General features: G+C 40.2%; 1 protein-coding gene across 2 annotated transcripts in view; it reads right to left on the reverse strand.

Moving 5' to 3' along the window:
• WDR11 (WD repeat domain 11) overlaps positions 1-15,981 on the reverse strand; it is a 69,463-nt gene that overhangs the window by 9,781 nt on the left and 43,701 nt on the right. For both annotated transcript variants that reach the window (XM_084846051.1, XM_084846050.1), the window contains exons 17-23: positions 14,446-14,552; positions 13,426-13,540; positions 9,826-9,997; positions 5,196-5,304; positions 3,928-3,990; positions 3,371-3,436; positions 799-976 (exon numbers count right to left, since the gene is read on the reverse strand). In XM_084846051.1, the coding sequence (XP_084702177.1) occupies positions 799-976; positions 3,371-3,436; positions 3,928-3,990; positions 5,196-5,304; positions 9,826-9,997; positions 13,426-13,540; positions 14,446-14,552 (810 nt within the window). The remainder of the gene's footprint in view (positions 1-798; positions 977-3,370; positions 3,437-3,927; positions 3,991-5,195; positions 5,305-9,825; positions 9,998-13,425; positions 13,541-14,445; positions 14,553-15,981) is intronic.

A 15,981-nucleotide genomic window follows, 5' to 3' on the forward strand; every position in this document is an offset into this window, starting at 1 on the left:
ATGAAAACTCTTGGAGAGAAGTTTCTGATGGATGTTAAAAGGAAGGGTGATGAAGTTAAAGGAATTATAAGTGGCTAGCAAGCTGACAAATTTTGATAACAGAATTATGGTAAGTAGTGAGGGAATCACAATAAGAACTGGGAAGGTGAGTAGAAAGGAACGTGGCACTAAGCCAAAGGATAAAGGACTCAGACTTTGCCCAAAAATATAGCTGTGGGTACAGGTAGAATATGAATATGGTAAGAACACAGCCACCATCTGTTAAGACTAAACTTCTGCTGTTTTATACTACTGATGAACTCAGGTATTTATGTTGATTCAATTTTGGATTATGGCAAGGGAAATGGCTGCAGACTTGCCTGACACTGAAGTTATCATTCTTACATTTTTTATTCATCAGCAGGCAGAAATTTTGGTGTAACTTCTTTGTTTCTGTAAGCTCCTCAAATTCATTATGGGTAAACCTTTTGAGGACAGTGATTCAGCTGTTCTTTGGAGTAAAACTATTTTAATTGAGCATGAGGCTATGACACAGTGTGGCTATAAATACCAGATAAACTAAGAATCCTATCCCCATTTCTATCAGTGAACTCCAACAAGTCCAGCTGACCCTGTATTGCCATGCCCAAAGCAAATCAAGCAGTATCAAGTAGGGCATATATTTAGGTACGTGAGTAATACAAAAAATTATACATGTTTGTACATATAAAATCCCGAAATGAAAACAATCTATGTGGAAGTGAAATTACTCCCTTTACTGATTTGACCTATTTTACTAGTTTAAAAATATTGCAATACCTGGAAATAGGAGTTTTCACACAATGTATCATAACATATATCAAGCGGGTTGATCCATTTTTCTTGAGAAATGAGTGTGCCTTCTGTTTTTACCATTAAAGATTTTTCCCGGGAAAACGTAAGCAAATAATGGGCAGCAACTGTCCAGAAATGCAGTTCAGATTCATCCCCATATAGCCTGGGAAAAGCAAAAGTCTGAATTAATGGCTCTGTAGCATCTAAAGTTTCAGAAGACTGATCGTCATGCTAATTATCATCATCCTGAAAGTAGAATATGGTGGAATATGAAAAAATATATCAAATTGTTCTGCACTGCACCATTTTTATGTATAAAGAGCAAGTGATACCGCCCACCAGGGACTCTGATATTTCAGAAAATAGATGGGGCCATTTCCCCACACATCAACAACTGCTCATGTATAGTGGCCAAGGCAGGGTGCCCCATCCCCATAGCAGTGGGAATGACCCCATAAATCTTGCACAAGTGCAAATTTACACCACCAAAAAACAAACAGCCCCTTAGAGGTGATTTGATAGGCAGTTAGAGGCAGAATAGGGTAGCTTTCCACTTGCTTCACAGCAGATGCTGCACGTAACATTACAAATACAACTATCAAACAAAAACAAAGATGAAAATGATGCTCTAAAAGAAAAAAAATATTATAAACAAGCAGTGATGGGATTTATGGGAAATTTTCCAATGAAATCACGGTCATTTGCATAGGGTCATTTGCATAGAAAAATTTCAGTTTGCATCGGAAAATGTTCTGATGCCCTAGAGCAGGGGTGAGCAACTTGTGGCCCTCCAGAAGTTTCGGCCTACAGGTTCCATCATCTCTCACCACTGGCTATGCTGGCTACAGCTAGGGATGGCGGAGAATTTCTCCCCGAATCTTCGGGGGGCCGAGCGCCAATGCATTCAGCCCCCCGAAATCGGCGGTGAAATTCTCCTCCCCCCCGCCCCCCTGGGATGGGACTAACCTTTGGCGAATGTCCCTCCCGGCGGCGGGTCCCGGCGGCGGTTCGTCGGCCTTTCGTCGGGGGCGGGGGCGGCATTACAAAGTAAAGTGTAAAAAAAACCCCCCAAAACCCCATGATAGGCTACGTAACGATTTACGTAGCCTATCATGGCTAGATTTCCAAAGTCACCCGTGATAGGCTACGTAACGATTAACGTAGCCTATCACGGCTGACTTTGGAAATCTAGCCGTGATAGGCTACGTAAATCTTTACGTAGCCTATCACGTTTTTTTTTTTTTTTTTTTTACTTTTTTTTTCGCGGCCGGGGAGACAGGGCACTTCTCCCCGGCCTGAATTTCGGCCGGGCGAGGCGGGACGCCTCCCCCCCCTCGCCTGAACTTCGGGGGGAGAAGCGAAGTGCCTCCCCCCCCCACCGCGAAGCACCCCTGCAAAAAGGTAAGTGACTTTCGTACATCCCTAGCTACAGCTGATGGAAGCTGAAGGCCAAAACATTTGGAGGGCCACAAGTTGACCACCCCTGCCCTAGAGAAATCTAATTTAGCATATTGATTTTACTTGTATTTAGTAAACAATGCTAAAAAAAGGTACCCCGTGGTATTTTTTTTTCTCCCAATGCACCACAAGTATTGATCTGAAATATGTGAGAGGAGAAAATAAAGCACACTTAATATGATTTAAACGTTACATTACGTAGAACTTTTTTTTACTGGAATACTTGTAAAACTGTAAAGACAATAGCATGTACTTCCCTTACACTGTTTAAATTAAAGAGAGAAAAAACAAGAAGTGACTGAAAACTGTTGACACACCAGTTTTACCAATCCAAGAACTGTGCATGATATGCTGACAACTACAGCAGTCAACTCTCTTCCACTAAGGCTGTTGGGGCACACTCAGGTTCACTGTCACTATTTATTAGTTCCTTTTCATTCTGAGACATATATGTATTTCATTGGCATATATGTATTCTCTCACATACTTGCTAGGGATCGTCACCTGAAAACACGACAACTCAAACTGCCAAGCTTGCCTAATCCTGGGCAGTATCCAACGGTGCACTGCGCCCCCGCAGAAACACTCAGAAACAAGTGGAAAGAACGGGGAGTTCAGGAGAGTTTGCAGAGGGGAGCTCCGCTGACCTGTCTCGATTCAGAAACAAAGGTTTCCACTTGCTTCGGGGCTTCATATAGGAAACGTTAAATCTTCATTGTGCAAAGAATTGTGGGTCTCACTTGTGCAATGGAATCGGCGGGAGGGGCCCTGTTGATATACTGCCCATTGTATTTGCAATTGGCATACATTCATTTTTACTAATGAACATTCGAAACAGAAAATTTTCTGAGGAAAAATAAAGCACTGGAAATTTTTCCACCCCACATCACTGAGAACAAGCTCCCTTGCATCTTTCACTTCTTCATTAATGCTGATCCCAATGCAGAAACTGTATATATTTTTAAATTACCTTAATCCAAGGAATAAAAAGCCCTGCTGGTTTTTAACAGAAATACCTAGATGCTCAGGCTTAAAACTACATGAAAATTATTTGTAAGACAAATACAAAGGGCTTTTGACTTTAACACATTTCTGTTACCTTGAAACCAATAGGCACCGCTGCAAGAGGGTGAACTCAGGATCAAGTAAAAGTTTCTTGATGTCACTGCAAAAAGATAAAACCATCTTGCTGTGCAGTATATTCAAATACATTTTGTGCCTCACACCCAGATACCAGATTTTTAAAAATGGTGTTTTTATTTAAAATGTTTTTTCATACTTTTTATATGAATGAAAAAGCATAACATACAAAAATATAACAACTGAAACATGGTATGAAAGATATAGAGTCATCATATCATCACACTCATCAACTTTGCCAGTACTTAATATTGATCTGGTTGCCAGTAGGAGTCCTAACACAAAAAATGAAATATAAACCTGATACTGAGAACCAGTATCCTTATTGTTATAACTATCCATACTACACATATATGAAATTATCACCCTGACTATATTTGCTGGGAAAAAAACAAAACAAAACTACCTACACAGTGAATTCTGAACATGCCTATTAGGTAGTATCACAGCAGCAATCAATAGTAATTTTTGTTAATGTATGTCAGCAGTGAAAGACATCAACTAAAATATGCTTACTTGGACAATGAGTGCAACTGTTCCTGCAACAGATTTTTAACATTTTCATTCTCTGGATAATTTCTGCAAAGTAAACATTAGGATTTAATAGGCAAATATTGGCAGTCAGAGATTAAACATCCCAACTCTGATTCAGAGTACAGCTCATGGCACAGAAGGCTGCATACCCTATGCTATGCTTAGCATTCAAAAGAGCAACTGGGGTTGGAGGGAAGTAGACTCCTCTCAGGCTTGGATCAGTTCTCAGACCCTGAGAAAAGTCATTCTGGTCAATTTCTTCTCTTCTCCATTTCAGATCAGTGCTGTCAGGGGTCACAAAGCAGGGACTCCTTGCAAACAGAGAGTCCAATGCATGGAATGTTTTCCCTTTTTTGATGTTGGGGACAGACCCACCAATGTAAAGGGGCAGGGAACATTGAGAAATCCCCAACATTGCGATCATGACCCTTGAAACTCCACAAGCACATCTTAGGCCCCCACCCCAAACTGAGCCAAACTGCATTTACTTGCGCTCCTACATAATGAATTCCTTTGCTTCACTAGTGTAATTTCATACATCACTGAGGCATTTCCGCAACAAGCTAAAATTTAAGTACGGCAAATGCCTTTGCATTTTGTTATTTGCACAATGGTAACTGAACAAGTTAAAAGTAAATGCCTGCACATTCTATCGCTGATCCAAAGAGGTCAGTACATGCTCTGTTTTGTATATGTACGTCATATACAAGCACATTTTCCCTTCCTACTCAGTCCTGTGGAAGTGCACAAAGAGATGTATGCGTACAACTGCTCCTTCCACTGATGTGAACACGAAAGCACTGTAAGTGGAAGAAGCTCTAAGGTAGGGGGGAGCAACATGTGGTCCTTCAGACATTTGGGCCTACAACTCCCATTATCTCTCACCATTATCTATGCTGGCTAGGGCTGATGGGATTTGTAGGCCAAAACATCTGGAGGGCCACAGGTTGCCTATCCTTACCTTACTGACATGTATGCAAGGACCCAGTGGGCCATTCTAGTATGTTCTGCAATTCATGACCTAGCTGAATTGAGCCACTTAAAGGAAATGTAATGTGAGCAGGAGGAAATATGCTCTGCCTATGGATAGGCACACTAAGTGATGATCAATGACTACTTCTAAAACGTATGAAATTGAAATCTGAATTGCAGGTAGTTGGGTCTTATGACTCAGGATAATCTCTAAGCCTTTAATCTGTATGTTGCCATTTCATAAAACCCGAAGTCTGAATATTAAAAAAGATTCTTACATGTCTGAAATATCCAGAGAATATTTATTATTCCAAGGTTGGTGTAGCAAGAATGCTTTTAAAGCTAAGGAAGCTCTTGGAACAAGAAGATATGGGCACCACACAGGTTCTAGTGACAAAAAGGGGAGGGGAAAAAAATCATAGTGTCAATCTGTAAGGATGATGACAGGACCACAAATATGGATAAAGACAACTAAGGTTTGCTTGGAACTTTGCTTACTTACTATGTAGCTGCAACTAGAGTTTGTTATAGTTTGCCTTCACTACAGTTCCCCAAAATAACTGCAGTCCCAAGAATAATCTCCATATTACAGATAGCAAGGCTCAGAGATAGCGGTATGACTAAGACTACTGAGTGACTTCCTGGCTCATAGCCTATACTGAGCTCATATACTCCATACTCACATAAACATACTTCATATACTTCACATACTCATATACTTCATTCTCATAGCCTATACTGAGCTCATATACTTCCTGGCTCATAGCCTATACTGAGTGACTTCCTGGCTCATAGCCTATACTGAGTGACTTCCTGGCTCATAGCCTATAATCTTAATCACTGGCTGTTCTTAATAGAAGAGACAAAAGCAGGCACTTGTCTTCCGGTAGGAGCCATGTCGCCCTAGCAAGCGTCCTGCGGAGGCTCCACAGGTCGCCTCCTCAAACAGCTTTTAAAAGGTTGAAAAACCTTTTTCATCTTCCCCTGGAATTAAAAGGGGAAGCTAGAGTACCATCTGGATAAGATCTTAGGAGAACAACTCCTTTTGCGGAGTGGCAGAAGGGCTGGACTCTAAGGTTAGTTTTCCGGAGCATCATCTACTCAAAGCTGTTTTGAAACTCCTATGTAATTAGGAGACCTCAGGGCTGATGAGCTCCAATTTTTGTTAGTATTTATGAATTGAAAATACCAACAATATCTGAGGACCTGCAAAATCTGTGACTGTTTGTTTATAATTATACTTACTTGCTTTCCTTACGGAAGAGGAGGATGGCAGCATCAAGGGGAAAGAAAAAAGCAGCGGGACCACCACCAACTCCCCCAGCCCCTGCTTTGGCAAAGGTTTCTAGAGTTGCCGGAGATGTAGAGGAGTTGCTGGCTTTGATAAAAATTCTGTCTTCTCAATTAGCGGAACAGGCTAAGAGGCTGGATACAATCTAAGATTCTATTACTAACCTTCAAGGGGCTGTGGATTTAATCAATAGTTCTTTGCAAAAGGTGGAATTGAAGGTTAATGCTCTACAAGACCAGGTGTCTGCACAAGAGACGGCTATGCATGTCTCCCATAATATACTGTCTGTGAGAATTTCCCAACTGGAGGCATATACTTTGTACAGTGAACCTGCATATCCTTGGTATCAAAGATCTGCCTGCTGATATAAGTCTGTCTAAATTCCTGGATAAATTTCTGCATGAGCTACTTGCTCTGTCATCTGATTATCTACTCGATATTGAGCATGCATACCGTGTTTCAGGTCCAGTTTGTGGCATCAAAGGGACTGCCTATACTGTTATAGTTCAACTTGCAAGAGTTTCTACAAAAAATCATATTTTGCACTTGGCAAGAGAAGTGGGAAAACTTTTTGGGGGGCCAACACGAGACAAAGTTATGTTATTTCCGGATTACACTAAAGAAATCGCTGACAAAAGAAGGCAATTTACCAAGGCGAGAAATCAGGCAAGACAAATGAATCTGAAATATCATATCAAATACCCTGCTATATTTTGCATTCTTTTTGAAGGCCAGGTGAAAAAGTTTTTAAATCATGAAATGGCGGAGGCTTGGCTAGCTGGTGTTCAAAGTAAAGCACAGGAGACATCTTCCTCAGCCTCATGAGCTGGGAACTTTTCAACTATTATTGTTCTTCAGATTTGTTTGGGCTACAAGGTCCAGGCAGCATGCTAGTGCAGAGGACTGTTTACATATATCCCCTTTTTCTTTTTTCTCCTTTTCTTACGTCCTCTTTTTTTATATATTAGACATATGCTGTATAATAAAATTCCTGTTTGTGTGTGTATAGATATGTACACATTCATATATAGATTTAGAAATGATACTATCTAAAATATAGATAGCATAAAATATATTCGTGATTTGTTATTATTTCTTATCCTTTTTCATTTCCTTCCTTTTTATTATTATTACTATCATTATTATGAGACTTTGATTAGTAATATTTTTGGCTGGCTAAACTGTTAAGCTTTACTATTATATGTTAACTGAAGGGCAATATATGGTTACTGGAAATGAATTCTAGGCTTGCTCCTTTGCTATAAGACTGATGATATGATACTGAAATGTAAGGGTGATTATCTATGCTGTACTGAATTGTAATATTGGCAATGTTATAGGTATAACTTTTAAGTAGAACGATACTTGAAGTTTGTGTGTAATGGAGTTTAAATTTAATCCTTTTAAGTGACTTTTCCATATTTTTTCTTTTTTGCTTTCTTCTTCTGTTCTTTCCTTTTCGTTATTGCGGTGTCCTCCTAAGAATACTGTATTGTTGAAAACTGTAGATAATGACTAGGTTGTTGGTACTGTTTATTTCATTTATAAAGATAAAAATAGAATAAAAAGTATTTTTAAAAAATAGAAGAGACAAAAGCGGCATCAGAGGGAAAGTGATATATGCTGATCCTTTCCAACTAGGTAGTTCAGTGGCGTGGCTTAACACAAAGTTCAACATGGATTTGAGGAGGGTTAGTTCCCTGTAGTTCATCAGAGTTTCATTATAAGATTTTTCTTGGAATAATGTCAGTTTGCTGCTCTGATTCTAGGGCATTAATCACATTGAAATACAGATTTCAACAGTGAAGATAAAAGTCAGTCAGACAGCCTTATAATAAGGCAGCACAGCAGTGGAGGAGTTACAAGAGGACTTATAAAATGCAGAAATGTGTACAGGGGAAAACGTATTCTGCAGAGATAATGTAAGCTATTTCAGTGAACTGTCAGTGTTTCCAGAGGCTATCTGGCAACAGATTGAACATTCAGCGCACAATAGAAAATCTGGATTTAGGCCAAAATGTAAGACCACAAACAGTAATAGGCATTGTTTATTTAACCCATACACTGGTAGTTGTGGAACAGTAGGAAGAAGACAGCAGCAGTCTTTTACATTTACAAAGAGCATTAGTGAGGCATTGAATCTCATACTTTAGAAAATGTCCAGAAAATATGAACTATAAAACCTTTTGAATCTACTGAGCAGAAGATAGAGCCTGTATACAGTTGTGTATATTTATGTGGTATGAGAGAGAGGAACTGTCTTTTTGTTATGATAATAATAGCGATGATAAAAATATTGATTAATGACAAAAGTATAAAGAATGAAAGCACTTTTCCATATCTTAACTTCTATAAAATAAATTTGATAAATTTTTAAAACACTGTCTGAGATTCAAAGAGATGTTTAAGTTAATGGAAAGGTCTAGTGGTGGAATTGTGGACTTTTTTGTGGGGAACATTTCTGCACCCCTACTCTGTGCTGTGCTATATAAACAACTTGTTTAAAAATCTCAAACACCTGAAAAGCAGTTTTCCATGTGGCTGTTTTTAAAACACCTGTTTTAGAAAAAAACAAGTCTAAATTCCCATAGGGTGCACAATTCTTTGGAAAACGGCCAATATCTTGTGCATATTCACAACAAGAAGTTGAACTGTATCTGAGGCTGCATTGTCTAAGCTGCAAAAGATGGAGCTTTTTCTAAATGAGCTTCATTTCATTCTACAGTACTGTTATAGAATAACTGTTCTTTAAGGCAAAGATTCAATTCTATTTTTTTTTCTTATTTTACCCCAGTAACGACTTACAATAAAAACGCCAGACACAAAGCAAACATATAACAAAGCAACAAAAAATAGTTCTGGAAATGCAGAAGGTATTTTAAAGAATGCTAAAGGATTTGGCAGGTTTTTTTTAATGATGAACAGCGTAAGTGGTGAAAAGTGAGATGGACGTTTTTAAAATGAATATGGAAAATGTAAACAAGACTTGGCTCCAAAGATGCCACACATTTCTACTCATGTGTCAGGGCTTTTCTGGGCTCCCCACCTTACTGCAGAAAAGCGACAACTCCCTCAAGAGCACGTACAGAAGTGTCTTCCATTTGCAAACAGGGATCTATGGATCTGAGCCAACTTTTGCATGGATAATTCAGGTTAAATGCTTGCAATCAGTATTTTGTGAAAACAGCTGAGAAGAAATCGTATCTTTTAAAACATGATTTACTTGCTTATCTGTGAGCTTTGGTTTTGGTGTATACTTGGGACTGGCTTTGGAGACCTCTCTTTTTACTATCTCTTTTGCTTTCTCTCTTTTTACTACCTCATGCCCCAAAAGTAGTGATTCAGGGGAACAACTTCCTTGCTTTCTGGCACTTACATTTCCCTAACCTTATGCCTCAAACTCTGTGTGTAATGGGGTTTCCTTGACATGTAGTATGGACTCTTTAGGATGAGAAACAATTTAAAACTTTGGTTCTTATGCCTACGCTATGAAACTTGCACAAACTTGGTGGATAAATTGCATTTCTCTCATCCTCTGGCTGCTTCTACCATTTCAAGTGTCACATAATGCAATCTAATAAAAAAAATGAATTGCACTGCTAGATCCTTTTCCATACCTGACAATTCTTGCTCATCCATTCTAAAACACGCTGATTTCATTGTCATCTCCAGCACTCTGATGCATCCATCATCTGATGCCAAGATCACTTTATCTGAGGTACACCAGTCAACATCAAGTACTCGGAAGTTAACATTTCTGCCACTTCTTAAACTGCTTACCATTTGTACCTTAAAGATGCAACAGGTTTTAGCTTTACAAAGGTTATCACAATCAAGAAAAATGTCTCCCTTCCAATGTACTTCTATAATTTTTGATCATATATGAAATACATTTTTATGGTCCCTTACAATATATATTGAAATTAACCTTTGCTTCTATGATTCTCAGACATGTATCCATGCCTGGATGAGGTTGTCCTGTAGATCCCATCTTATAAAGTTAAGTTTTACATTTAAAAGCCTGCTTCTAATATCTGGATTTCAGTGTGACAGTACTGCCGTGGAAGTCTTCAAAACTGAAAGACCAAACAACTGGTTTTCTTTTTGCCCATTGTCAACCTTTATTTCAACTACTGTTGATATTATTTTGTTTTCTGAACACTTAAAAATTAAAAAAGGCATCACACAAACATATACTGTAATCAATATTACTTGGTGGTCCCTCCCTTTCATGGCAGACCTCCCATTTAGGAAGTATGCAGGGAGGATAAAAATTTATTTTTCTTTAAAGCACATTTTTTGTTTTTAAAATTGCAAATACTGTTTCCCTTAAATATATTTTTTGATATTACATAAGCATGTTATCTCTATACATAGCCCCCAAACATAATTAATGCCTCTCTATCAGATATACAGAGTTAAAGGAGGCTTTTCTATGTAAAAGAACCAATTCAATCATCTCTCAAATATGAATATTTGTACTTTACTACCAACCAGGACCGCCTGGAGGGGTTGGGCATTGGAGACACGGTATTGCGGTGGTTCCGGTCCTTCCTCTCCGGCAGGTACCAGAGGGTAGCACTGGGACAGGAGGTTTCGGACCCGTGGCCACTTACTTGTGGGGTACCACAGGGTTCCATCCTCTCCCCGATGCTATTTAACATCTATGTGAAGCCGCTGGGGGCTATCATCAGGAGGTTTGGGGTGCAGTGTCATCAATATGCGGATGACACGCAGCTCTACCTCTCATTCAAATCTTCACCAAGGTTGGCCGTAGAATCCCTGTCCAAATGTCTGGAGACGGTGAGTGGCTGGATGGGGAGGAATAAGCTGAAGCTCAACCCTGACAAGACCGAGGTACTTTTGGTGGGAGACAAGAGGAGGCTAGGGGATGTTGACCTGGTGTTGAATGGGGTACGGCTACCCTTGAAAGACCAGGTCCGCAGCCTGGGCATCATTTTGGACTCCCAGCTCTCCATGGAGACTCAGGTGTCAGCTGTGAGCCGGACAGCGCTGTATCAACTCCATCTGATATGGCAGCTGTGCCCCTTCCTTCCCAACCATCTGCTCCCATCGGTAGTACATGCCCTGGTCTCCTCTCGTTTAGACTACTGTAGTGCGCTCTATGTGGGGTTACTCTTGAAGACCGTTCGGAAGCTGCAGCTGGTACAGAATGCGGCGGCTCGCCTGATAAAAGGCAGCCGCCGGTGAGGTCACATCACTCCAGTGCTGGAGGAGTTGCACTGGTTACCAGTTGTTTTCCGGGCCAAATTCAAGGTGTTGGTTTTGACCTTTAAAACCCTATATGGTTCCGGCCCAGCCTATCTTAAGGAGCGCCTCCAGCAACACCAGACAGGCCGCTTAACAAGATCAGCCTCGGATGGCCTTCTCTCTGTCCCATCAGCCAGGACAGCTAGACTGGTGGGGACGAGGGAGAGGGCCTTCTCTGTGGTGGCCCCCACTCTGTGGAACTCCCTCCCTAGGGAACTCCGTCATGCCCCCTCTTTAATGAGCTTCCGTCATGCATTAAAAAAGTGGTTGTTCAGGCAGGCATTTGGGGTGGGTTAGGGTATTTTAAAAAAAAATTTTTATGGTAAAATTTTATTGTTTTAAATTGTTTTATGGTGGGTTGTACATCGCCCAGAGTGGCTGGGTGACCAGTCAGATGGGTGATTAATAAATTTAATAAATAAATAAATAAATAAACATAAGCATTTCATTTTCACCTGATCAAAATAAACTGGTCTAGTTTGCCCAGTAACTATAAGACTTAATTTGACAGATCAATCATGGATATTTAGTTCTGCTTGTTACTTTGTGTTTGTGAGTGTGAAGCTAGGCTAAAGCAGAGTGAAGCAGAAAGGAGAAACCCTGGAAAGAAGAAAAGACAAATCTATCCAGTGCGCAGCTTACTATAGTTCCATAGGTTGCCTCACAAATTGTCATGGCTGTAGTCATAAGAAAGGGCCTATATGGGAATCGTTTAAAGGCAGTCACTCTACGAGTAAAAAAAAAAAGCATGCAAAATGTATTCACGTGGTTGTAAAAATGAAACAGTGTATATAATGTTCTATTTAGCTGTAAATTAAAAAGGTTAAGTGGTCAGTTCTGTGCCTCTGTTTAGGAAATATATGCATTAGGATCAACGGGAAACTTGGCTTAGGGTGCAGTCCCGTGGGGCCCAAATGACAGAAGCCTCCGAGGTCAAAGACTTCTGAGTATCCAATGCCTCACTGGGCTCTTGCCAGCAGCAGTGATGGAGGCCATTTTCACCTCTCCAACCTCCTTAACTGCATTTCTCGCTAGACAGGCCTTTGAGGTAGCTGTTTAGCTGAGTCGCACTGCCGAGGCTGGGACAGGAGCTCAGAGGCTTGTGGATCCAGTGGACCCACAGCCTCTCACCTCTCCACCCACTTGCCCACCCCCAGCATGCATACTTCTTCCCCTCACAAGGTTGTGACACCAGCCTTGGGAAAGGAAGCCACTGTTGAGCTTTCCATGGTGGGGGTGAGAAAAATCCCCACTCAGATTTCTTCTTCCAAGGTCATAGCACTGTCTTCAGCCTCGGAAGGGGAAATCCCCAACATCCTATGGCCCCTCAGGTGCCATAGGGCTGCACACTTAAAATTACTTAAATCAGCCTTTCGTCTTGATGATTTAAATCACTTATTTGAAATGAATCCACCCTGAAAGAATGTGGCTGAATTTGCTTTTCAGATCTTCACTACTTCATTCAGTCTAACCATTTTGTAACCTATGAACCACTGGAGGCATTCCTTGTAGGGAGGATCGCAGGATGATATGCCTATTAAGCAAAGGCCAAGTACTTGAAAAACACCAACAATTCACAATACAGTTAACTGCAGTATGCATTAGAACTGTGAGAAATGTGTTTTAACTACCAAGAGAGGCCTTGTGCCTTTCCCCTGCAAATCGTAATTAAAAACAATTAAGTTTATTAGGAAATATATGCATTAGGATCAACGGGAAACTTGGCTTAGGGTGCAATTTTAGCGGCTCAAATATCTGGAGTGAGAGCAACTAACAAATTGATAGCAGGTTGAAAGAGCAAGGAAAAGTATAAACCCCTTTGTGAAAGGCGTGACTCCTCAATACCACCAAATGCTACCTGTAAATACAGTTAAGTATAATTTCAGCCTTCGCATTCAGAACAAACTCAGAAAAGTAAAATAAATAAATAAATAAATGGTATCTACCTCCTTTGTATCCCAAACTTCAGCCCCATCATTGTACATTGCTATCAGCTTTTGGTTTCCTTTTCCAGGGGCAAAACGTATCTTCCTCACCCAGCCTCGGTGTGTGGGAATGCCCCTGCAAAGAGATTAATAGTGCACATATTTCTTAAAAAGAATTTATGTTGTGATATGGCACAGGTTGAAGAACTATGTTTCAGAAACCATCTAAGTGGGGATGTATGGTAAAGAACTTTGAAGAAAAGTCAGTTAACACCATCTCTCCTTCTACCCATATACTTGCTTTGATGAACTACCATGTGGCAAATTGTCATTCAATGACAAAACAGTGAAGCGTCACTAAAGGCAACAGTACTGGGCCAGCTTACTATGAATGTGACCTCAGTATATCTGCGGCAATCTTTCCAGACATGTATTTTATAATGGTTTTAAAAACCAAAGTTGTAGTGCTCTCACAGACAACTTCAGTCTGACCTGCTTGTGCAGCAAATCTTTCCAGACATGTATTTTATAAATGGTTTGAAAAATCAAAGTTGTAGTGCTCTCGCAGACAACTTCAGACTGACCTGCTTGTGCAGCAAACTTTAAGCACATGCTATGGATTGGGCCCAGCTCATAAATTACTTTGGCAGACTGGCTGCCATTAAGAAGTCAAAACAACGCTGGCCTCCCATCTGCATGGTAAGCCATTCTGAGAAATGCTGCCCATGTAGTTTGGCTGATTTTCAGAAATGCCAGGGCCCTTCTATGCATACATTCACATTTGCAGATCCTTTTGTTTTTCAAACATTTGCTTTACAATCATCTCAAGACTAAATACAAACAAATCTGATCTAATCCACACACACACACACACAGGTTTCTGCAGAAGTTTCCCTGAGGTGTTCTGAATTACACCAAACCATGCAGCATACAAAGCAACTTACCACACCGATTGCGGCCCACAAAACCTGACTGGTGGCAATCACACCACCTGAGTCACATATGAACTGGGTCTCAGTGGAATTCTATGCAGATTACTACCTGGATACTCTGGCTTTTAAATCCCAGAAGTTCAAATTTCCATCAACATCTCCAAGAACCAAGACATCTCCTTTCCACGCAATGCACGTAATGCTGCCCATGCTTCCCTAAAAGATTTCAAAAGCAGAGGTTAAAGTAGCACAAAACAGACAGAAATAAGTATTTGTTTAAAACACACATATGTTTATATCTGGGAAACATCCCAAATTGCTCGATTTTGGGCAATTTACCCCTCTCACAAGAGCCCACTGCATTCCCATCTCACATTATTCAGAAAGGCTCCATGACCCTCTGGAGATACCTTCCATAAGGGGGCTTAATTGGGGAAGAGGGGAGGGAATTTTTTCTTTATTAAACTTCCTTAAGGGTGCAATCCTATGCATGTTTAGACAGAAAAGTGTCCTACAACTCCCAGTATTCCTTCAGCCAGCCATACTGGCTGGGGCATGCTGGGAACTGTAGGACTTCTTTTCATCTAAACATATATATGATTGCACTCTAAGTTAACTTACTTTAGGATCCAAGCCATACTCTGTAAACTTGAATTTTTCATAATCGGTGGTTAATTTTTAGGCTTTGCATACTCCTGCTTACTCACATTATGGTCCGCAGTTATTATAACCCAGTATCAAAAAGAATGCGTTAAATTATTCCATTATGATTACAAGAGAGTCTGTTAAAAGAGCCAGTGTAGTGTAGTGGTGAGAGTGACGGACTGGGAGCCGGGAGATCCGGGTTCTAGTCCCCACTTGGCCATGGAAGCTCACTGGGTGACTTTGGGCCAGTCACAGACTCTCAGCCCAACCTACCTCACAGGGTTGTTGTTGTGAGGATACAACGGTGAGGAGGAGGATAATGTAAGCCGCCTTGAGTTCCTTGCGAGAGGGAGAAAGGCGGGGTATAAATGCAATAAATAAATAAATAAATAAATAATAAATTAAAATAAGTAATTAATTTAAAATATTTTAGGCCATCTATATGAGTAAATCCCTCTCAAGGTGGCTTATTTTAGTATAGATTTGAGGCCTGAATTTTTTTTATCATATTGTATTTCACTATATACTACAATCTCCCCCCCCAGTAAAATGAATGCACCCAAATGCTGGAGCTCAAATGTCAATAAAAGGGTTAATGTGCCTTACTGGGAGACAGAAACTGCATGCTTGCAATAGGAAACAGAGAAGCCAAGGATCAATTTCTAATCAACCTCCATTACCTTTTCTTTTAATCTAATATCTGAATAGGAAGGTTGTCTGCAACAAAGCTAATCATTTAGATAAAACATGTACAATGTAGTTGGGAGAGAAGAAAAAAAAGACCAGCTATACATTACCATACTCACAGGCTGTGATCCTCAAAGACAGTCACTAATAACCAGTCATTTATGTAGAATTATAGTGCACAGATTTTTTAAAAAATGAAGTGATGCCTACCCCATTAGGCTTACAATCAAGTAAATGCACTTAAGAATCCACTGATGTTAAGTGATTTGATAATGGTGGGACATGAATACTCCCTAATGTCATGTGTGCCTGT

The sequence above is a fragment of the Heloderma suspectum genome, chromosome 3 (genome assembly GCF_057233095.1).
Source record: "Heloderma suspectum isolate Gila_16-S chromosome 3, 16-S_ref, whole genome shotgun sequence".
Lineage (NCBI taxonomy): Eukaryota > Metazoa > Chordata > Lepidosauria > Squamata > Helodermatidae > Heloderma > Heloderma suspectum.